The sequence below is a fragment of the Polypterus senegalus genome, chromosome 10 (assembly GCF_016835505.1).
Source record: "Polypterus senegalus isolate Bchr_013 chromosome 10, ASM1683550v1, whole genome shotgun sequence".
Taxonomy (NCBI): Eukaryota; Metazoa; Chordata; class Cladistia; order Polypteriformes; family Polypteridae; genus Polypterus; species Polypterus senegalus.
In genome coordinates this window covers 8,240,994-8,266,317 of record NC_053163.1, presented here as the reverse complement: position 1 = coordinate 8,266,317, position 25,324 = coordinate 8,240,994, and the positions used below count along the sequence as shown (strand labels likewise).

General features: G+C 39.8%; 1 protein-coding gene and 1 long non-coding RNA gene across 3 annotated transcripts in view; one reads left to right on the top strand and one right to left on the bottom strand.

Annotated features, from left to right (window-relative positions):
• Nucleotides 1-943: 943 nt before the first annotated feature.
• The window catches only part of LOC120536662, a 42,386-nt gene continuing 18,005 nt past the window's right edge, over nt 944-25,324 (top strand). The window contains exons 1-7 of one of the 2 annotated variants that reach the window (XM_039765097.1): nt 944-1,075; nt 10,538-10,870; nt 11,904-12,206; nt 13,536-13,805; nt 16,046-16,135; nt 20,539-20,958; nt 23,717-24,013. In XM_039765097.1, the coding sequence (XP_039621031.1) occupies nt 973-1,075; nt 10,538-10,870; nt 11,904-12,206; nt 13,536-13,805; nt 16,046-16,135; nt 20,539-20,958; nt 23,717-24,013 (1,816 nt within the window). In that variant the 5' untranslated portion in view covers nt 944-972. The remainder of the gene's footprint in view (nt 1,076-10,537; nt 10,871-11,903; nt 12,207-13,535; nt 13,806-16,045; nt 16,136-20,538; nt 20,959-23,716; nt 24,014-25,324) is intronic. The other variant, XM_039765096.1, reaches the window with a different exon arrangement.
• Nucleotides 8,548-25,324, bottom strand: part of LOC120536663 — a 37,015-nt gene continuing 20,238 nt past the window's right edge. The window contains exon 3 of the long non-coding RNA XR_005635162.1: nt 8,548-8,641. This is a non-coding gene — a long non-coding RNA (uncharacterized LOC120536663). The remainder of the gene's footprint in view (nt 8,642-25,324) is intronic.

Genomic DNA, 25,324 nt, shown 5'->3' with positions numbered 1-25,324 from the left:
TTTTGGAATTTATGCCTTTTTCACGTGTTATGATTGTACATAGAACTATTCAACTTTTTGACCTCCTGGTCGATCCCGAGTTACTAGCAGGATACCTGCTCATCAGATAGATGCCTTTGTTAAATTGCAGTTGAGTTTTCCCACCCCAATTCAGGTGCATGGGTCAAATTGACAGGCAAAGTTGGCACACTCCTATATCTCATAATAATAATAATAATAATAATAATTCTTTGGATTTATATATCGCTTTTCAAGCTACTCAAAGGGCTTCCGTGAGTGCGGCGCCACTTCAACCACCACTGATTTGTAGCACCCACTCTGATCTTGTATTTTGAGCTAGAATGGTAACTCATTGAGTAGCAGTAAAGAATTATTCTGTAATATATAAAGAGACTGAGGAGCAGTGCAAATCTGACCGAGTTCTGGATGTGCTGGCTTTCTTTATTATCTTTAAAGGGCTAATTGTATAACAGCAAAACTAACCTGAGTACTTAAATTAAGATGTTTTCCGATTACGAGTCCTGTTCAGGCTTACTAACTCAGTACTGTACTGTATTTGAGTTTGTGTGCCAGCTTTTAGTCTTTGCACCTCGGATTGGTGTAGTATATTTTTATACATGATTACATACAGAAAAAAAAAAAAAAGAATTTGTTCATTATAGCGCAAATAATTTGTTAATGAGTGGCTGTGGACCATAAGTAGTCATCCGTGTCTTTGTCAAAAGCAAAGTGGTGCTCGGCCTAAAACACACTGAGAACCACCGATTTAAGTTCAGGTAGGTTTAAAGAGTGAAACGGGAGATGACAAGAACAGGGCTTCACACCGCATTGGTCTGCCTTGCATGTGGATGTGTCTGAACTTCAAATACATTTGCCTCAATTATTTTCCAGGAAAAAAGAAAGAAAGAAAAAACTGTGGGATGAAGGCGGTCTTTAGAGGGAGGAAGCGCTAAGTTTCGTTTTACGCTGCAGATGGTCGCCGGGAGAGGTTCAGGCAGCGGGATGCATAAGCCATTTCATCTGCGGTGGATATTTTTAGCAAATTTCTATTTCTATAGCATGCATTTATACCGAGGTAGGTTCTAAATGTTATTATAGTGCCTTTCACATCCATATATTTATCTAACTGCTCTTTATGAACGAGAACACTAGTCGCGGCGTCATTCGTAAGAGCCCACGCCAACGTTGAGTTCACTATAATATTGTTAGTTAACTTAAAAAAAAATGGATTGTCTTTCTTAAATTGTACACTCAAAAGTGTTATATAATGCAGCGATGGATGTTGCTGTGAGAGCCAATATGTCAAATATTCTGTGCTGTATGTCAGTGCTTTTGCACGGTATTGGTTTTACTTTCACTTTTACCATCGTTGTTTCTTTTCATGTCTCATACTGGAAAATTTCAAAATTTAGCGAAAATCAGCTCTTACTGTAGTACGATGATGATCCACACAGATATATAATCGATAATACGGTCACACCTTTCATAGTATAGACTGCAAGAGCCGAGCGCCGTCAAGAAAGTTAGTTACACAGGACTTAAACGGCTTCACGTTTAGCTTTATGTTAAATGTTTGCGCTTCGATTTCCCTTTTTTTGAACGCTCATTCACACACGAGATTGGATCTGTAACCCCTCTCTAATTTTCTTTGATTCTGGTTTAATTGCAAACATTACGGATTGTGGTTTGATGCTCTTTGAATTTATGAGAAAAAAAGTATTATAACGGTATTTGCATTAGTGTATTCAGTGCTGCGCCCAATTGAACTGGGGCCCGAAGCGGAAATTTCCTTGGACCCCAAATCCACTGCTTGAGTATTTCTTAATAATCGTTTTAATTCGAACTTATTTGAATGAATATATATATATATATATATATATATATATATATATATATATATATATATATATATATATATATATATATATATATATATATATATTCGAGGGGGGTGGCACGGGTCGGTAGCGCTGCTGCCTTGGAGACCTGGGTTCGCTTCCCGGATCCTAGCTGCGTGGAGTTTGCATGTTCTCCCCGTGTCTACGCGGGTTTCCTTCCACAGTACAAAGACATGCAGGTTAGGTGCATTGGCGATTCTAAATTGGCCCTAGGGTGTGTGTGTGTGCCCTGTGGTGGTTGATTCCTGCCTTGCACCCTGTGTTGGCTGGGATTGGCTCCAGCAGACCCCCGTGACTCTGTAGTTAGAATATAGCGGGTTGGATAATGGATGGATGGATATGTTCGAGGGATGTTGAAAAGGTTTCTGCACTTACTTTAACTCTATTTATTATAATAGTCACCCTTCCTTGTGATGCATTTTTCCCAGCGTCTTACCAACTTTTTAATGCCCAATTATTACTCTTCTCGCCTTCACCTTTTAAAAGTGCGAAACTTTTTGAACATCCCTCGTGTGTGTATATATATAAACTGTAAGGTTTTGATTTGTTATCATTGTGCAAAAAAGTGAAGGTCTCATTTGGTATTGTTGTTGTTGCTGTTAATAATAATAATAATAATAATAATAATAATAATAATAATAATAATAATAATAATAATAGATCCAGGGTATTTTGGAAGAAAAATAAACCACAGTATTTCATTTAACAAAAGGAAGTGTTTATTAGCATTAATACTGATCCAAAAATCGCCGTGCTCCTTCTCTCAGCCATTTCATAAGTCAATCCCAAACTGCTTAGTTCATATCAAGCAAGAGTTAGGTCATGTCTGGTGACTTTTTGGTGACCCTATAATTGACAGACATATTCTCAGATTTAATGCTTACAATGATCATTAATAGTCTTACAGCCTGTCCTTAAACTTCTAAATAAGATACTCCTATATTAAAACAGAACCAAAGTCCCATAATCTTCACATGATACTAATGACCGGCCGTGGAAATATTATACACTGTTAAAAATGTCCACAAATGTAACGGTGAAAGTAAAATACCTTTTCTGAAAGAAAAAAAATTACTTTATGTTCTACTGAAAATTACCTGTATATCTTACACAATACATTTCATTATTTTTAACAGCCAAGTTCTGCAAAATCAATATTTTTCTACTTTTAAAACATGTTACATACAGTTTTTTGATATATAGTTTCACTGATAGAATGGCTATTAATGTTACAGTGTAAAACTGTTAAATAGCGAAGGAAAACAACTGTAAAATGTAAAACAGTAAAGCGCATTGTCAGCAACACCAAAGTTACGATATTTGCATAAGGACACGCCCTCTTTTACCATATTGTTCCTGGTGAAGCGCATACCTTTACACAATAGGGAAAATAAACTTCAACGGAGCCAGCAGACTTACTTTTTCCCTCCGTGCTGAAGGTTTTTTGAGGTTATGGAAGCTGACATATCCTGAGTTGTATTCGATATTTTGGCTCACTGGTAGGACCGTACACCAAAAAAGCCAACTTTACTTCTCCTCCAAACAATGTGCCGTAACTTCCTTAAACACTGAATTCTTTTAAATGTGTAAAATTAAAATGATGCAACATGTTTGCCGCTAGTTGATCTTATTTTATTGATGCTGTTTGGGCACTGGTATTTGCTTTTAACAACTTTTCCTAATGTTTATGTGATTAGCAGGTTTATTACAGTGCATGGATTTCATGTTATGGTTAAACATTCACTTCTGTTGTAATGAGTCGTAAAGAATAAAACGGTGGTTTACTAAAAAGTTATACTGTACACCTAAAAATATTGTCACCTTATTTTTTTGCAGTAAAACTCTGGAATCCACACCTGCAAGTTTTTTTACCATAAATTTAAAATTTTTTTGCAGTGTACCGTAGACCTAGAAATATTGTCACCCTCTTTTTTATGGTAAAATTCTGGCAACCACAGCTGTCAGTTTTTTACCATAAATTGAACATTTTGTTTATAGCATATGATATACTTAGTACCTATACAAATATTGAACTTGAAAATAAACTAGTATATGAATCTATTTAACATACATGAAACCCAGTACAGTGATCCCCCACCTATCTAGGAAGTTACGTTCCAGACTCATCAGCAATAAGTGAAAATCCGCAATATGGAAAGACCATATAAATAAACTTTTTTTATAGTTTAAGCCTTAAAATACCCCTCCTACACGCTTTAAACACATGTAAACTTATTAAAACACACTTTGTAAACACATATGATACGTGGATGTTGGACTAAGGATATGAGTAACTTAATAATAATAATCTCTTCTCTAATATATATTTCTGTTCTGGTTCATCCTGCTTCCACTTCAAAACCAGTCCCGCCCACACACACCCGACACGGCATTTCTCGATTCCTATTCATCCTCTTCCAAACCCTTCCACACGCTGCGTGCGGCTCCTCTTCAAAACCGGTCCCGCTCACATGCAGCTGACAAGGCATGGACCGTACTGTTTTAAAATACACGGACAAATTTATCACCAAATCTCTCCACTATACGCTAACACTTCTACCTCTCCAGGATATGGACAGTTGTATGTTTTTGACACAGTGCAAGCTACTGCAGTACACTTACAAAATAAAGCAAACTCTGCATGCAGAGAAAATGTACTTCTCCAGCTAGATTCCATGCTCAGAACCATCAACCCCTTCGCTAAATCATACAAACACATGCATGAAATCGCTCAGCCCAATCCAACAGCATCTGTACGAATGGTTTTCAAGGAAAACCCTGGGCAGGATTTACAACGATACAATGCCTCGACATGTGACACCGATGTTGCAGCAATTTTCATCATACAAGATGGCGAACCCCCTGCCAAAAGGGACATTTGCATCTATCTCAGAAGCAACTCCTGTAAACAGATTTCCACGCTCAATATGAATTGCGATCCTATGGTTTACCCACTTTTATTCCCTTACTGAGACATTGGCTGGCACAAAGATTTACAACATGTTCCCGATAAAAGAACCGCCAACCGAATCAAGCTTACTCAATGCGAATTTTACGCGTACAAATTACCAATGAGGAATACACATAGTATTTTGCACTCCTGCGGCAAACTATTACAACAGTACGTTGTAGATGCGTATATTAAAACAGAGGGTGAGCGTCTCAACTATCTCAGATTACATTAATAAGATCTACGTGTAGAACAATACAAAGGACTGTCAGACGCACTGCAAGCAAAGGCTGAAAATAACAACGTACGTGTAGGCAAAATGATCATATTACCGTCCACATTTCCAGAAAGTCCAAGATACATGCAACAAAACTAGCAGGATGCCATGGCCATAGTACATAAATTCAGAAAGCCTGATTTATTTATCACTATCTGTTTATTATCTGTCGTCTCCACCAAAACACCTATTCACAACTGCGTCTTGCAAGAAGTATTTCTTTCTTCTTGATTTCTGAATTCCTTTCTAACCGTTTTCCATTCCTATTCTTACACCGCCGTATGCTACGGCAGGCATTGGCTAGTAATATAATAATAATAATGTAGCATACCGTCAATTTATTCAAGCCATAATGGTGAGCGACGTCCATGTAACACTTTCCTTCCCGAAGCATATCCAGGAGTTTTACCTTCTCCTGAATAGTCAAGGTCTTCATCTGGCGCTTAGGCTCACCACTGCCAGAAGGCTTAGCATATGCAGGATGCTTGGGAGCCATTGTGGGGCTTAAAACAAAATTAAACATTCACAAAAAGTTTGCTTACAACAATCAGACAACAAGCAAGGTACGTGATACACCGAGAACAGAGATGCATCGGGGACACACGCTCGCTGTTCCTGCAAGATTACACCACGTTAGCAGCAACCAATCAGAGCCCAAGAGAATGAAAATCCCGCTTTGATTTGGTTGAGTCTCCTCTTTCAGCCAATAACGGGCCTTGTAAGAAATCATCTGGGTACTGTAACGCGAAACGTTTTGTCTACCGTAGTGTACAATGTACGTATATTTAATGATTTACTGTATGTCTTAAATGTTAGATATGTTCCACAGAAAACTCCGAGATATGCCAGGGGTGCGATAACTAAACGCGATATAGTGGGGGCATCACTGTACATTACTTATTGTTAAACAACAAAATATATTTTGCTAGTGATAGGATTCAAAGTTAACAGAGCAGCATACCAATCCTGAAAAGAGACACATGTCCACATAAATCCAGAACAAACTGAACATATTGTACAGGTTGGCCTATGAAAAAGTAGCCCGCCTTCCTGCCAGAGTGGCGTGCCGATTGACTACCCTCATCACGAAAGCTGTGTAGACGTAGTGCAAACGTGTGAGTACGAGCTGAGCGACGTATTCCATTCCACAAAGAATCATTTTCAGCACTTTCTGTAAAGAGTGAGTAAGATTTTTGCATTTCAAGTTCTTTCTTTATGGAAGGGCACCTTTTTTCGCCAGGGAGGCGGGCTACTTTTTCGTGGGCCACCCTGTATTAGCCAGCATTGTCACCCTAGAGATGAGCGGGGGCTGGACAAGTGATTGACGGCAGGGTATTCACAGGTGTGCTGGGCTCTGCGTTGCAGGAACATCTGGAACTTTCTTGGGTACTCTGGGGCATCTGTTGGTGAAGAAAGATTCACCGATCTTGACTTTGCTGACGATGCTGTGATCTTCGTGGAGTCAATGGAGGCTCTGATTGGGGCACTTGAGAGATGGAGCGAGGAGTCTGAGTGTCTGGGCTTGCAAGTGTCCAGGATGAAATCCAAGATCCAGGCCTTTAATGACCTCTTGGACACGGCCATCAGCAGAGTGTCTGTCTGCAGAGAGAGTGTCGACCTCATTGAGAGGTTTGCTTACCTTGGCCTTGACATTCATGTCTCTGGTGACTCTTCCTATGAAGGCAGTAGATGGATTGGGAGAGCATAGGAGGTCATGAGGTCGCTAAAAAGGGGTGTGCGGAGCTCCTGATATCTGCAAAAGGATGAAGGTCCAAGTCTTTAGAGTCCTGGTGCTTCCTGTCTTGCTATATGGTTGCGAGAAACGGATGCTATCCAGTGACCTGAAACAAAGATGGGATTCCTTCATGTGTGTCTCTCCGGAAAATCCTTGGGTCCTGCTGGTTTGACTTTGTGTTGCTCATGGAGTCCCGAATGAGGCACATGACCTGTATTGTGAGGGAGCGTCAGTTACGGCACTACGGCCATGTGGCGTGTTTCCCTGAGGGTGATCCAGCTCGTAGGACCCTCATTGTTGTGGACTTGAGTGGCTGGACCAGGCTAAGGGGTCGCCCATGTAACACCTGGCAACAGCAGATAGAGGGTCATTTCCGGAGTGTGTCTGCCTGGGGGGCTGCCAACCGAGATCCTGAGTTGTTTCGTCATATAGACAGTCCGGCAACGCATTTTACCAGTGCAGGCTCCCCAACTTGACTTGACTACTACTAATAAAAATAAAATAGAAGTTACTACTACTGAAGGTGCTTAATAAACTTACTTAATGCAGTAAATGCAGGGGTAAGATGAAGCTGAGTATATTAAAAAAAATGTGAATTAATCACCTACACTTCCAATGATATTAGGTATCAATAAGGCATTTATTGAATCAGTAATGTATGATACCAATAAAATGAATGAACAATTGATGTTAATCTGAGCTGATTGCTCTTTTTGTGTGTCAAAGTTGCTTGCCTGGTGCTTTCCCACAATTCAGCCAATCATTAGTAAGTCTGAGCGCCGCCAGTAAGTCAGTAAAATTTACAAACATGTCCTCAGTGCAACAACACTCAGAGCCCTTCATAATAACGTCAGCAGCCTTCAACAACGTGTAGAGGACATGAGCTCTATGTGGCGGTAATAAATAATCCTCAGCTTTGTGCCAGCTGGGTACTGTAACATCAGATCATATCTGTTAAACACTCAGTTTCAAAACTATTACACACTGCTGTTATCCCGGTAAAACTCTCGCTTTATTGTAGTGGCAACTAATGTAACGTTAGCTGGTAGTTGGACACACCTGCAAGTGCAGCAAGAGCCTCTTCTTCATGTTTTCATTCATTTATTATTTTTTTCTTTTCTGCACTCCAGATTGGTGTTGATTTGAAGCCAACTTTCTGTTTGTTAGAAAATTACTGTGACTATCAGCAACATTAATCTGATGATTCATTCAATGACATGAATCTAGCGAAACAGCAATAACCCCAATAGAGTCAAACAGTGGACCTCCTGAGCTCCATTCCATTGTGGCGGCTGTCACTGTACGTTATACTTCAGCGATGTTACATGATATGCCAGGGTACTCTATGGGTAACAACAACAATATTTATTTCTAGAGCACATTTTCATACAAATGGTGTAGATCAAAATGCTTTACAGGATGAAGAAAGAGAAAAAAGAAAAAATATATATTAAAAAATAAAATTAGGCAATACTAATTAACACAGAATAAAAGTAAGGTCCGACGGCCAGGGAGGACAGAAACAACAAAAGAACAAAAAAAAACTCCAGATGGCTGGAGCAAAAAAACAAAATCTCCAGGGGTTCTGAGGCCATAAGACCACCCAGCCAGCCCCCTCTAGGCATTCTACCCAACATCAATGACCTCAATCAGTCCTCGTGGTATTCAGGCTTCACATGGAAGAACTTGATGATGACGGTCATGTGGACTTCTGGCCTTTAATCCATCAATGTAGGGACATCACGGTGCTTTGATCAGGTGGGGGTGGTGCAGACTGGCACCTCAGAAAACCAGAAAAAAAAAAACAGAAGAGAAAGTAGGGGTTAGTACGGATTTTGGAGCCACCATGAATAATCATGATAATTAATTTAATATACAGAGCATCAGGATTAAACTAGGAATTATATGACTCAAGTCAAGTAAACCGAGTGACAAAATCATTAAATCCAATTTGTATGTCCAGTTGAGCTTCTGAATCACAGTGGTCTGAGACCCTGCCAATGCCCCCAGTCTTCTGATTGCGGACCCCATGAACAGTGCTTGACGTGCATAGACTATAGTAAGGGGCAGCTCTGAGCATATTAATGGCCCATGGCTATTGTAACAAATATTCTGTGCCAATAGGAGGCCCATAATGCACCTTAGCTCAGTGTCCCATGGTGTGTGAAGGCAGGTCAGTAACCTGCAATGCAAGGCAAGCCATTGGCCTGTGAGAATGTAACAGTTCGGTTCACTCAATGCTCTAACCTAGGGGCTCGCCACCCCTTTCCACGTAGCTCGCCAAAGGATTAAAGAATCCTACATAAATTTGAAAACTTGATTAGTCAAATTAGGGGTGGGAAATCATATCACAATCCTTTTAACACAAAATCATGAACCACAATCTGAATTGCAATCTATCTTTTCAATGTGGCAAACACTTAAGAGAATATCTGGACTCAAACTCATCAAGACCTAAGTAACACTTTATTTTAAATATCAAACAAAGTTGGATTCAACTGTTCTCTCATTCGCTAGCTAAGCGGAGTTAAGGAACATGCCCTGAAGCTGATGAGTGAGTGAGGAAGGCCCCCGACTCGGCCCGCTATGTGTTTCTCGGATTCACGCTAATAAAACGGTATGGCAAGCGAACTATGATACACAGCGAAATAAGAGGAGTCGCAAAATCAACCGGAATGTTCAAGCAAATTATATAAAAAAAAAAAGATCTAAATCCGTTAAGTAGATCTCTTGTGAAAAGCGGACAGACATACACACAGACATTTAATTTTAATATTATATATTAGTAAACCTTCAAAATAATGTGCAGTTAAAGTCTCAGCAGCATTCTCAGCATTTCTGAAGCTTAGTAGAGCCATAGAACTAGAAGACTCTTCACCAAGCAGCTCTGAAAATGTGTACTTTGTTTCGGTCTCCATACCTCTAAGATTCTGACATGAATGTCATGAAATCAAAGTTCAGAACAAGACTGACAGATGAACATTTAAATGACTCCATAAGAGTGAACCTGAGTGGCTCCACTCCACCATACACCTCAGCCAGGCATCTGACTAACTAAAAAACACATCACACATGCAACCGGACCTGTGAATACAGTGACACAGTGACATATGACATAATGACAAATGAAGAAGTCATATCTGTGGATTTGGAATTGCATTGTTTTGTTTTGACAGCACTCATGTTTTCATTGTTTCAGACATACAAAATGCACTTGCAGGTGAACTCAATTTTTTTTGTAATGTTTTAATGCCAAATGTGAGTTGTGGACACCAATATTTTGTAAATGTTCAGGCAAAACTAGCTTACTCAGTTTGTTTGGGTTGAAATAAGCCATGAGAATAAACGTTAGAAAACATGAGGAGCTGTCATTTTGTAAAAGTAGCTCTTAGGGGATAAAAGGTTAGCGACCCCTGCTGCTGGGACAGTGCCGTCGTACTGCCTATTCATACAATAATAAATATGAATGTCCATTTATTAGTGTAATCAGCGCATGATATGTGAAAAAGGATTCCAACAGAATAAAACAGGCTTCTAAAGTGTTACCTTTGTTTTGTCAAAAGAGGGTGAAACTAAATGTTGTGATTGTTTGTTACTTACATTTTCAATAAGTTATTGTGAAAAATGTTCAGTTTCCAGTAATAAATACACTTATACCATATAACTTCTTCTTCCAGCCACAGAGGTTGCCTTCCACGTGTCCACACCTTCATCTCCAGTCAATGGACTCGTCCACAAAGATGTCTTACTGCCCTGCACCTTTACTGATGAGCCAGTTGACCTGAGCTACCTGTATGTTGTATGGAAACATGGCGACAAAGACATGGTGAAATATCGGGGCCAGAGCAACACGACAGACCCTAGGGTGGAGCTGTTTGAAAATGAACTACGGCGTGGAAATGCATCTCTACTGCTTAGAAACCTTACCATAAAGGATGAAGGAGCACACACTTGTGAAGTCGTCGATTCCCCATACTCTGGAAAAGGCGTCGTCAGGCTCAGAGTTCTAGGTACTGAAAACTTTAAGTCTTGGTAACACATTGTAAAGATGTCAGGGTCAGAGTCATCATGCTGGGAGGCAGCAGAGTCGTAATGAAATCTGAATACTGCACTGAATTCCCTGATCAAATGATATGAGGTGTGGACAGATAGGTGCAAAGAAGATGTAACCCATTTGACCCAAGTGAGCCAAACAAATTCAATAACTGTGCATATATCCTATATTAATTGTGCCTTTGTTTGACTTGAAGTTGATGTTATCACAAAGTCTTTGTTGATATTGAAAGATGCCAAAGAGCTTTATGCTATCTACTCTGTTAGCCCATCATACCCCATGTTTAGAACCCCGAGAGCACAAGGCCCTGAAATTTGAATTTCTAAATGCAAAATAAATCTTTGAGTTGTAGATGTTTGGAGTGTGTAGATTTTGCAAAGCTGGAAAGCTATGTGAATAGGAGCTCCACAAACGTATTGAGAAAGTCTCAAAAGACTACATTTTCCGTTTTTTAGTTTAGTTTAATACACTTTATCCCATGTTTCTCCCCAGTCCATGTACCAGTTTCACATTTGAGTTGAAGATTGACTTCAGTGCATGTCCTCAGTGTCATTTGTCTCAAAATTGGTCTTAACCTTGCATAGACCTGCTGTACCTTTCCCTTCCCGGCCTTAATGTCTTCATTAATGCCTCCAGCAGGGATCATTACACTTCCCAAGTATGGGAATTCTTAGACATTTTCTGTTTCTTACCCCTCTGATCTCGATCTTGTCCTTTTGAACACATTAATTAACCATAATGGGCAAAGACTCCAATAAAGGGCTTCTAATGCAGGGCATAGTAAAATTAATGTAAATGGTTTGGCGGTGCTACATGCTAATCTGATGTTTGTCTTAACTGAAATGGAGAGCGCTCCAGAGATTCAAAGGCACTTTTCTAATCCTGACGTTGTTTTGAAGTACACTGATATCCTTAATTATCTGTCTGTTATATAGTACCTTTCATTTCCATCTGGTTTGGCAGATTTTTTCTCTCTCACTGTCTTTCAGCTCCTCCACTTCTCCACTGCATTCCTGCTTTCGTCAAATCAGGTGAGGAGACCCGACTGGAGTGCCAGGCCAAAGACTTCTACCCTGCAGACATCAAATTCGCCTGGCAGGTAGGGGTGAAGAAAACAGGTCTCCAAAATCCGGACTTTGTAAGCAAGGCCAGGCTCAATGGAAGTTTTGATGCCTCCAGCTATTACCACTATATTCCCAACAGTGGTGATGCCCCTGAAAATGTCTACTGTGAGGTGCAGCATGAGGCATTGGACAGGCCGCTGAGGACAGCAGTCGACATTAAATTCAGAAGTAAGAAACTTCAACAGTTCATTAAATGATATGAGATATTGGAAAATGGGATGGAATTTTATCTAATGCAATTTGTAACGCTTTGCATTAAATACTGGAGTCTCATTCTGTTCTCTATTGTTATTTTAAAGATGTAGGTTTTGTCAATGAATTTACATTTTGAAACATTAAATGGTGTTGGCACTGAGTCTGCCTACTTAAACTCAGAGTTCACAATACTATTTTATTTGCAAACCTTACTACTGAAAATCATGAAGAAAAGTATCAGAATTTGAATTGTATTAACATTATTAAGTTAATGAACAAAATAAAAATATACTTTTGTACATTTGTATGCCACTTACTGGTGACTGTGAAAATGACAACATGCATAACCATAAATACATAAATCAAGGATAGCAGCATCAGAACAAATTTTGGAGAGGGGGCACAGGATTTTCACTGTGGTGCCAATGTGTGATTACTATAAAAATAGAGCCCACATTATTTTTGATTTACTGCCGATATGCCGGAGCAGGGCCATAGCCACACATCTGTAGTGGGCATGAAGTCCTTGGATTCTCACCGTATAAAAATGGTGATTTGTTTATTTTATTTCGCAAATTCTCAGAATGCACACAGCCTTGACTAAGCTTCCAAACAGAGAGACACATAGACTACAGTTCAATCAAAATTAAAAACAATGTATTGAATATATAATGAAACAAACACAGTTAAACAAATATCACTTACGCAAATGACAGCAATAGTAAATATGAACCTGCCCAATGGTGAAGTACTCCCAGGGCTGCTGGGAACTGTAGTTCATCTTAAGTAGTGCAGCTACTTTTCTGGAAGGGTGCAGTGCAAGGTGCATTTTGTGTTCGCAGGTTTGGCCGTAGGTTTGATGTTGTTGAGTGAAACACAATTACCGTGGTGAGAAACTCATGTGAGGTCCACATTAATTCATGTCTTGCTGCACTCTCAATTCTTTCTAACGACATCTTGCTTAAATGCATTAAATGCCCAAAGAGGAACAAATGGTTGCCACTTTGGATTAGAGAGACAAGTTACTCCATCTGATGCCAAGCACATCAGAATGTATTGAAGCTGAAAGTATTGTGTTGTTTTTTTTCTTCAGTAGATGTGCTACATGCTCCTCTTACTCCTATAGGCTTCTGTGATTTGTAATGGGTTTTACTCCGTCACCGATACCTGCAGTTACAGTAACATCTGGTTTTGTTGTTGGCCTTCTGCCTCCTCCCTCCAACACCCTGCCCCATCCTATTTTCAGATGCCCTTTTCCTAAATTCCTCACCCTTCCTTACTCTGAATCTTTCTTTCCCACAGGACGCGCCATTGTGACCGTCTCCCCTGAGACTTTAGTGAAAAACGCTGAGCAGACACTGGCCTGCAAAGTTCATGGATACTACCCAGATGGTGTGAAGGTGACCTGGCTAAAGAATGGGCAGCCTTTAAAGAAACCCGTGTCTACAGAGAACCTGACAACTGAGGAGCATTATTCCGTGACTGTCACCAACAGCAAGAGCGTGTTCGAGTGTCAAGTGGAGCAAGAGGGTTTTGAGAGGCAAATCAAGAACCTAAAGTATCAAGTTACAGGTAAAGAAAAAAACACACACACAGTATTCGGGTTTTATTTATAACCACAATTGTGCAATGGACAGTAGTAGTACAATTAATGGATAAATGGAGTTTAATATGTATAATTATTCATATACAGTGTCCTTTTAATTAAGGAGTCCTAAAGAACTGTCGATATTTACAGTTATAAAATACACAGTGAAGAAATAAAAGTCAGTGCCCTCTTTATTTAATTTGATATTTAATTTAACCAGAAATGGGAACGTAGTCATTAGTGAACGCCTAACCTTCAGGCACTGACTTAGCCACTAGGGGGCCACACTGCCAGTAAATACTCATTGCTGTTCACCAGGGTTCTCAAATTCAGATCCTGGAGGGCTGCAGTGGCTGCAGGTTTTCACTTTAGCCATTTTCTTAATTAGTAACTTGTTACTGACACTATTTAAACAGACTTCTTTTGCCTTTATTTCATTTGACTTGTTCATTTGTTTTTTTGTTCCCCATAACTAGCAGCCAAACCAAAGCGAGCCTACAGATGATGGGCATGAAATAGTCCTGTAGAGACACCATTTTCACTCCTGCCCATTTAACAGTTAATGAAGCCTCTTATTTAATTCTACGGCTTGTTAGTGTTCTCATTCTGCCACGCCAAGCATTTACAAGGGCAGATCAATTGTTCTCGGATCTTTATGGTTTTCTTTTCAAATACCTGTATTGAGACAGATATTGTATGGAAGACGCACATTTAGATGGTATCAAAGTTAATGTGGTCATCTGTTGCTGGTTAAGAAACAAAATGAAGCAATTCAAATGCAAGTAAATTAAAAATCAAGGCAACACAGTAAGTTCCATTAGCAAAAGTATTTATCTGAGCAAACATCTGGAATAAAAGACCTACAGCCTCCAGAAATGAGTCGATAAACCAAAAGCTTCAGTCTTTTTTTTAGACAAAGCAAACATTCCCGGGTCCAGTGTTTACATTTAAGAAGTCTTCTGTCCATTCTAAGAAGAAGAGTTACAAAATATGAGTTATTTACCCCTGCGTCCATTTCTAACTTTACATGGTCCCATTCTGTGTTGTGGGGAAGTCATAATTGATAGGGCAACTGATTACCTGCTGAGTGACATTTTGCTTTAGAGACATGGAGTCCCCACTTCTTTGGACAATCCATACATTCGGCATGTTCCAGAATAAACAGAATGTCAGTTTTTAGACTTTTTTGTAGAATTTTCTTCCCCACTATGCCCATTCATATTCAATGAAATTTGCTTCTGAAATCCTTGTAAAACATTCATAGTGACAGAACAAAGGGTAAGATGAAGGTGGCTTCATCTTGTTTAGGTCGTCCCAAATTCCATAAAGCGTCTCTTAGGTTCATCAGATGAATGTTACTTTGTAGATCCTTCTAGATTTGCAACAGATTTGAGCTTCTGTAGTCCCTGAACCATTTCCTCTCTAATGTGCGTCATAAGCTCATTGCTTTGGTTGTTGCAGCAGTGCAACAAGTATAGCAACTGGAAATTTCTTAAAGGGATGAGATAAAGAATGACTTTTGGAATGGCTAGAGTTGCAAACAATAAAAGACTTAATAAAACTTTGCCAAAATCATGAAACATTATACAAAAATACTAGGCTAAAAACATTCAGTCTTTAGTTCAATATCTTTACCGTAACTCCTGATGACTCCTTACCATATGAGATATTTCCGTATATCCATTAGCTAGCATAACATTATTTAAAAAGTCTAACTTTAAAGAGAGTAGTAATGCTTATTGATCATAGCACCACAGAGTAATGAGATATTGCATGTTGATTACACATACATGTTGTATGTGACAATATGAACCAGCAGAAAAAAAAGAAAGGTTTGTATTGACGATTTATAAAGTGGACATGCTTATTACTGTGCTACCCTCTTAGGTATGGATAACGTGAACACAAGAATAAGAACGGATGTTGCTTAAAATAAATTACTAAATAAATTAATAATTTATAAATAAATAATTGCTTAAAAATAACCTTTGTGATTCCCTGAAACCTCATAAGAGGGTGACATTCGGGGAGGAAATTCACTCAACAACTGTAGTGATGTCTCTGTGGAAATGATAAAATTATTAAATGCTACATAAATGGACTAAAAATACTCACATAAATAAAAATAAATAAATAAACATTGTGCTTTTCTTTATGGTTTATTTCTTCCTTAAATCTTTTGATTCCTTCTTAATTTTCTATTTTCTTTATGTCCTAAAACCAGGTGGTGATGTCAACATTGCTGCTGTGATTTTTGGAACTTTAGCGGCTGCAGTTGTGCTGATCGGTCTTGGAGTTTTCTACTGGACAAAAAGTGAGCTGCTTTTAAAATATAAAAGCTGTTTTTACATTGATAATTATGCAGGGTTAAGTGAATTGGCAGGTTTGTGTGATGGGCTGGCACCTTCCCTTGGGTCGGCTCGTGCCTTCCACTCCATGATGTCAGGACAGACTCAGCTTTCCTGCGACCCTGAATTGAATTAAGTGGCATTGAGAACGGTATGAATTGCTATGTATGCAAATTTATGAAAATGTACTGTGACAGCCAGCATAAAGAACTTGTGTCATTTGTATTGAACATTAATCATTAATTTTATTTAAACCATTCTGGCTTAATTACTTTTAAATCAAGACTTCTGATGATCAAACATCTTTCTCAAAATTCTACTTTATATCATGCTCCTTTATAGTGAGCATAAATTAAAGATAATTTATCGATATAGTTTAATTGTTAACATGCTTTGGACAGATGAAGATCTGGTAGCCTGAAAGCTAAGTGATTATGGTCTTTAATGGAATTGTTCCTACTTTGTACCTGATTTTTCCAGGATAGTCTCCAGTTTCCCCACAAAATTCAAATGGATTAGGCAGCGTTGAGAATGATCTGTAAACTTGGTGCATTACAGTTCATTAGTTTAGCCAACAGTTTTGACAAGGACAGGCCATTGAATCAAACAAGTTCACCAATCTTATTTTCCTAAATTTTCCAAAATAATATAAGGGTGAGATCTGCAGATGACTACTCTTCACCACACTACTTGGTCATTTATTTCACATTTCTATGGTTCTTTGTGGGAAGATAAAACATTCTAGTACAAAGTATTTGTGCAAGATTTATCCTTAACACATTTTCAACCATGTCCCCAGATTCCTGTTGAAGAATTTATTTTAAAACGACAGGAATCCACTGTACTAATGCCCTTCACAACTGTTTGATCTTGTAACATCTTCATCTCCATTCGTTTTAACAATACGCCTGTGTAGTGCTTCACTGTGAATGTGACAGGCAAGTCAGAGATTTTTCTTTCTTTTTAATTTTTTTCCTTTCTAGTCATTCTGCTGTGTGTGTGTTTATTTAATTTATTTAAAGAGCTTTTGTAAAAAAACAGATTTTACCCAACAAATAAAGTCCTTTGTGTAAAGTTCTATCTATATGCTTTTGTTGCTTCCTCATAGAATTCTGGCTTATTCATGAAACACGACTTACCCAGTCTGATCCCATACTGACTCCTGTTCATGTCACGTGAAGCTTCATCTTTTCTTTAATAATTGTTTTCATTAATTTACCTGTCACACAACATTAAGCTTACTGGTCTGACCTATAGTTACTGTGATCTTCCCAATCACTGTTTTTGTTTTTTCTTTTTTTCTTTCTGCAACAAGATGATATTTTTTACTTTCTACTCATTTTTTCCAGTGTGCAAAGATTACTGCAAGATATATGTTAAGCATTTTGGGCTACCACTAATCCTAGATATTTAAACTTACCCACTCTTTTCAGTTATTATTTACTATATTCATTTTTCTATTTTGTTACTCTTTCACTCTTATCCAGCCCTGGCACCATGTGACCTAAAATCATAGTAGGTGTACTTGCCAGAAGAAACCCAGTTGAATACAGCAGAGGAAAGTAGCACTGCAAATTCACAGACTTCATAACAAGTTCCGCAAACACCTCTGATCATCTGTGATTACATTGCGACACTGTGCAAGGACTTATTTAAAGTGTCCTCTTGAGGAATTGGAAGTTGCAGTGGGGGGAGACATATGCAGTGCTAGCTGCAGTTTGGGGAATTATCTTCTTCCATATTGGCAAGTTCAGGGCTGCAAAGGAATTAAACAGATGATTTCTGTGGCCTCCTCCACTAGCTTAGCCCCAAATGGGCTCATAATAAAGATGGCTCCCTGTTTTGTCTTGGTAGACTAATATATTGCTCTACTTTCCCCTTTTGTATTATTAATATGTAGCCTTTCTCAGAATGCCTCTAATCTCACAGACTTACCACTGTTTATAAGGTATTATAGTATGTAACTTCTCCCCACCTTCCCTTCTACATCTATAACCTTAGGCAATTAGGTTTAGTAAAAGACAAGCAGGAGTTAAGTTACACATAAAATAATATTCATAAATAATAACAATATGCAAAGTACATTTGAATATGAACAACGATACAACATGATAAATGTTGATGTGTAGTTTCAGGCGGCACACAGACTTGTTAGTTACTTAATGTCTCTATTTAAGGCATCACTGGTGCTCAGCTTTCTTCAGAACAGGCTGCATACCTGTCTCAATATGGCTTCCGAGCTGTGCTCTTCATTGTGTTGTCCTTGTCAGTTCATGTTGTGTGATGCTCCTTCATCAGATGTTAGTAAGAGAGGGAGAGAGAGTGAGTAAAACAAGCACATTTATAGATGTTCTGTCCAACCCCTAGAGCCAATAGGATGTTGTGCTACTTAAAGGCTTTTGACACAAGCCAATTCCAAACAACCATGCTTCTGACCAATGGGGCAAAGAAAATCTTAACACCTGCCATCCCCCAAAACCATATGTTAAGGTAAAGCCTGGCAGTTAGGCAGCCTGGCTTTCCAATGGTAGTTGAGAGACTTCAGAGAAACACTTGCCAGACTGGTTTCAGGCACTTCCCCCAAATCCTTTCGTAAAATTCAAAGAGACTCAGTCCTGGTGGGGGCGTTGTAAATATGAATGTTTCTCACTAATATTACATTGCTTTGCCTAAGTTAGAAGTAAACACATACAAAATATTTATCAACTTAACTGCAAAATCTCACATCACAACACTCCCTTTACATAAAAATTGTCTTTACATGTGCTTTAATAATCCAGTTATTCACAGAAATTCAAAAAATATCTTTATTACTGGCTGGAGAAACCAGGGTATTGTTCTCTAAGAAACCAGGTTCTCAACAAGTAATCCGGCTATGTGGCCTTGTAAACTCTTGGAGAGTTTACACTTAAGGATTTCATGGTCTGCACGTGTCTGTTACAGTCCGTTAGCCTGTGCATGTGTTAGCTTCGCAGATGTTCTCAGCAGCCACATGTAGAAAATGGAGGAAGCGTCCACAAGATAAATTGTTGCCTAGCACGCAGAGAGGTCTGTGCATCCCTCCAAGGATATGCCCTCCTAGACCATCACTGACAAACTGACGAACCGGTCATGCTGAATGATGTTGCAGGCTGTATAACATTCACCACGGTGTCTCCAGACTCACATCTCAGTGTGAACCTGGTCTCATCTGTGACGAGAACGTGGAGCCAATGGGGGAGCTGCCAGTCGTGGTATATCCTGTTGAATGTCAGTTGAGTTGCATGGTAATGGGCTGTGACTCACACAGGTCTGACTAGGGGATATTTGGCCCTCAAGCCACCCTCATGGAGTCTGGTTCTGACAGTTTGGTGATAAACATGCACACCAGTAGCCAGCTACAGGTCATCTTGTAGGGTCTGTCAGTGCTCTTCTGTTCCTCCTCGCACAAAGGAGCAGATAGCAGCCCATGCTGCTGGGTTAAAGCCCTTTTATGGCTCTGTCCAGCTCTCCTCATGTAATGGCCAGTTTCCTTGTATCTACTCCATGCTCTTGAGACCTTCTTGTGATGGCACGTATGGATGTGCCATCCTGGAGGAGCTGGACCACCTATGCAACCTGAATCAGCTGCAGGAACTGCCTCGTGCTACACAGTAGTGTCAAGTAGACTAGCAAAATGCAAACTAGAGAAGAATCAGGAGAGAGCAATTGTCTGTGGCCACCATTCCATTTATGGGAGGTGTCTTCCTGTTGCCTCTCCAGGTCACCTGTTGTCACTTTCATTTGTAGCAAAGCAGGTGAAGTTAATTCACACTGATATCCCTGAAGCTTCACTGACTTGGTGTTATGCGGTAACGATTAAGTGTTCCCTTTGGTTTTTTTTTTGAGCCATATACTGTATTTTAGTGTAATCACCTCTCTTCATCCCTCTTTTTTCTGTGAGCTGGGGCCCTCCACTTGGTGCAAACATGTGTTTCTTTGGGATGTGAGGATAATCCATTGAGTCATCTACATAAAGTGGAGACTCCTGGCTTTTAAAAAGGTGCTGCAAGCCAGTTGAGTATTTAGCAAACCAAACAGAGCCAATGGACTAAATTGTCTCAGTTGTATAAGATTTCTTACGTTATGATAAGACTGAGGTCACAGTAATTGGAGGTACTTGTGCATTTTAATTGTCGATGCAGTGAATTTAGTGAATTTAAAGCGTAGTACGTAAGTGAGCAGAAGTATTTACATCAGATTTTAAAACTGAAGTGGATGGAAGGAAAGAGGTGTGGTGGCAGATGAGGGGTTAGATGGTCACACAATAATGAAGACATTTGGTTTGATTTAGCAGAGTTGATATTCTATTAATTTTTCTTTACTTTTTCTTTTTTTTTTATTTGTCCAGTTTGGAAGGCAAGCTTCTCCATGTCAGAGATTACTGTCCCCTCAAAAGTATATGTGGGTGAAGAAGCGGTCCTGGAATGCAGCTTTGAAGATGGTTATGGTTTTACTGAGGTAGTGTGGTCTCTAATGAAGCCAGATGATTCTTGGGAGAAAATTGATAACAATGATTCCTATTTGGTGAAGACCTTTTGGCCAGGAGAAGTAAATGTACAAGTCATCAATGAGCACACTTCCCTCATATCCGGTGACATTGTACAAGAATGTAGAAGAGAGAATCCAAAACAAGGAATCACTACTTTGAAATTTGTGACAAATGTGGAGGATCATGCAAGTGTAAAAATAAAATGCAAGGTTACTTGTAATGGACGCCAATTTCAGAAGCCCTCTTCTATGGAAAAGGTTACCACGATCCACTTGTTTGGTAGGTAATAGAACTTCCAATTGTTCCATAAATGGTCTATGTATAAATGTTAGCAGTAAGAGCTTACCTCTTAAAGGAACACTTGAAAACACAATAGATCTCAATGGGAAAAAAATCCTTCTGGCTATCTCTACTGATATGAACTGATATGGTGATGTGTTAGGAACGAAAGGATGCCACATCATTTGATAGAAATGAAAACGATCAACCTACAGAGGGCTGAATTCAAAGACACCCCAAAAATTGAAGTAATAAAATGATACAGCGGCAGGCAGGCGAGTCCATTTTGCCGAAATTTCATTGCAGCAACTCCAAGTCGTACTGAGTAGTTTGCATGGCCGCCATGTGCTTGCATGCATGCCTAACAACGTTGGGAGGTGGGGGGGGTGCATGCTCCTAATGACACAATGGAAAGTGCCCTGGGGGATCTCCTCCCAGATCTGGACCAGGGCATCACCCAGATCCTGGACAGTCTGAGGTGCAAACTGGCGGCATCGGATGGACCGAAACATAATGTCCCAGCCAGAGATGTTCTATTGGATTGAGGTCAGGCGAATGAACGTGGGAGCCAGTCAATGGTATACATTCCTTCATCCTCTCGCCACATGAGGCTGGGCATGAACCCAGGTCCCACTGCACCAGCATAGGGTCTGACAGTGGGTCCAAGGATTTCATCCCGATACCTAATGGCAGTCAAGGTACCATTGTCTAGCCTGTAGAGGGCTGTGCGTCCCTCCATGGATATGCCTCCCCAGACCATTACTGACCCACCACTAAACCTGTCATGCTGAACGATGTTACCAGACCCTTTCACGTCTGTCACATGTGTTCAGGATGAACCTGCTCTCATCTATGAAAAGCACAGGCTGCCAGTGGTAGACCTGCCAATTCTGGTATTCTATGGCAACTGCCAATTGGGCTCCACAGTACCCACTAGAGGACGTTGGGCCCACAGGCCACCCTCATGAAGTCTGTTTCTGATTGTTTGGTCAGAGACATTCAGACCAGTGGCCTGCCTGCTGGAGGTCATTTTCAAGGCTCTGGCAGTGCTCATCCTATTTCTCCTTGCCCACAGAAGCAGATACCAGTCAGTCCTGCTGATGGGTTAAGGACCTTCTACGAGGGGCCCTATCCAGCTCTCCTAGAGTAACTGCTGTCCGTTTTCAGCTCAGTACAGAAAAGGGATCCTGCAGATAGATGAGTTTTGCCAGTTTTATGCAAATCAACACTGCCAGCAAAATAACAATGAAGACCAGTGGGGTGGGTGGATGAGTGAAGAAGGGGAGATGACCTGGACAGAAAAAAGAGACAGGCTGATATGTGGCTAAGAAAAGGCCAAAGGAAGAATTGGCTAAACTAAAATAAAATGTGGTTAGCAAGGGTGCTTTATGACTCAAGTTGGATGGCAAGGGAGGGAGAAAGAGAAATACTGTACAGGAGAAAGTAGTTTCTTCATGTCTTTGACAAGCTAGGAGCGCCAGTGTCAATTGAAATGCTCCCACAGCTCAGGTAATATGTCTGACATGACCGTATGAGAGATGGGATGGACATGTATACACACTGTATCATGTACAATATTTCTTTTCATTTGTTCTCTTCAGTACAGTATTCACACCTGTTTTGAACCTCAATCCTTCATAACAAAGTTCTTCCCTTAGGTGTCTACATTTGAGAATGGTGTGTCTTCTCTTCTGTCTCAGTGTATTTACAGTGAGAAAACCCAACATAGTACTGACATTTTACCCGTTTTGGCTGTTAAGAGTACCAGCACTTCTCACAAAGTACCCCCAATGGAACTTATTTTAACATACGTTTTGAAAACACAATAATAAACATGGATTTCAAGTGTCATTGACAGTGAGAAGTCATATTTGTATATAGTCTTTCTAGATGTGAGTCTACAATATTAGACTGATGCAAGATGTCGGTGGAGCCAGTTAAGAAGCGGGCTCAGGGGACGCTAACCTGGAAGTGACGTCAGTCATCTTTGTCACCGGTTGTCCCGCACACTGAAATGGTTAACATTTACAATCATGTCTGCCCACTTTAATCCGCCACCTCAATGACTGTTTAAGAGACTTCTAAAAAGAAAATAACCTCAAAATTAAAAACATTCCATTCATTGCATGAGCTGCGTGAATGTTCAGCCTCTAAACACCATTGCTGTTTTTCAGGAGGATGTCATATTCATGAAGGAACAATGCTAACCGCTGTGCTTCCCAGCTGCTTTATCATTATGTTATTGCGTCTTTATTTTTAAGACAGATTTCTTTCTTGGATAAACTCATTTTTAAGTATGGGTTCATTTTGGGAGTGTAGCTTTTCTGGCTGCTTTATCTAAAGTCCTCTTTTGTGCTGCTTCTGGGTCAAAGTTTTTGATGGCCTAAGGCAGTGTTTTTCAACCGGGGTTCCACGAGTGCTAGCCAAGTGTTCCGTCGAAAAAGTCCCATGATATAGGACATACTGGTGGATAATTGCACAGGGTTCCGTGAGCAAGGTAACTATTCGCGCAGGGTTCCACTCCAGTGAAAAGGTTGAAAAACACTGGCCTAAGGGGTTTTTGGTCTAAGCCTTTCTTTAGCAATCTGAGCCTTAAAGGAGAATTAGGATTCATATTATGGACTCTATACTGCATGACTCCTCCCCAATGAACACATTAACCAATCAGATACTTCTGTACCATTGATGTGGTCTCATGTTGCACCTTCCTGTTGGTCCTTACCTTTGTTATTATTCCTTATGTCTTTTTTTGGCACAGCATATCCTGTATTGGTGTTTAGAGATGTTTCAGTGATGAATGAGTCTAAAGGCAAGTTATCCATTGAAGCAATGAACTTCTACCCACGCCCTATTGAATTTTACTGGCTGAAGACCTCAGACAGTGACACAAATAAGGGCACAACAACTCCGAATGAGCAAGGCCTTTACAGCCGCAGTGACACATGCAGTGTATCCTGGGAGGATTTAAGAGACCCACAGTTCATCAAGGAAGTAGTAATTTTTCACCCATCTCTGGAGAACCCAACTAAAAAGAAGTTTGAGGGGGGCAAACCAGGTAAGATGGTTGAGTATGTGGATTGTAGGTGTTGAAGTGCTGCTCAGTGGGTGTGTTGGTGTGCACATTTATGGTTTTATACTGAAAACTCTTTAAAAAAGGAAGTCTTACATCTATCAACAACAAGTTTCTGAACCTGCATATTACCTTTCATGGCTGACTCTGATAGCATTTGATTTAATGGATTAGAAAGTCCTGGATGGAACTCCATTCAGTCATGGGGGACACTCCTAGACAGACCCACACTCACTCCCTCCAGGTTTATAAAGAGTTTAATGAGATAAACACAAGCTGGTGTGGATCCCCTCCTGTTCCTGTTTAGTGTTAACCTCCCACTTACCATTAACAGCACATTTCATTCCTGTCCAGTTCTTCTCCAGTCTTGTTAATTCTTTCTCAGTCGTTTAGATTTGTAAATAATAAGTACAAAGAAGCACCAGATCTATAAGTGAGTTGTTATGGCTCCTTTTACCAGGGTGGCACCCAAGGCTTTCCTTGGCATTTAAGTTGTCTGTCTTCCCAGCCACCATTACAAGTAGTACAGAAGACCAAAAGAGACAGCTTAACAGCACGTGACAGATGTTCTTCCCCATGAGATAAACTGGAAAACCACGAAACATTTCTAAAAGTTAGGTTATATATATATATAGGCTGGACAAACTGTGGGCTATTTGGTATTTTTATATATTTATGGCAGAATCATTTGGGGTGCTTGAGCTCCAGTGCTGACACCAATGACACTGTCAGAAATGCAAACTAGTTAAAGAATTAAGTGCCAATGAACCAATAGTCAGTACAAAGAATTACAATCTTTTATATACCAAAGACAAAGTAAAAACTAGAAAGATGAAGAAAACAGTGTTCATTGTAGTTCTTTCTCTTCACAAATTAAAACTCAGAAGCTCAGGTATGTGTGCCACTCTCTCTTAAAGTGGTGAGGCAATGCAGACCCTCAGTTTAGCAGTTAGCAACATGCGTTATTGCTAAAACATTGGCTAGTTTCTTTGTGAATCTCTATATATAATCTTTATTTGGATCTTGATCTTTGTTTATCCGCGAATGAATTAGAAGAAGAAGCACAAGATGGCAGTAGAGAGACAGCTAAAACATAGGCATTGCATTAAGAATCTCCTCCAGGCTTATACTACTGAAGACTGTAGTACGCCAGTCACACCTCAAAACACAGACATTCAAACTAAACAAATTGTTGTGCTTTAAATTATCTAAAGAGATCTTCATTTAGATCTTGATCTTTGTTTGTCCGCGAATTCCACCCATGCGTAGACCACCTTCCAGTTTAGTATGTTGTTG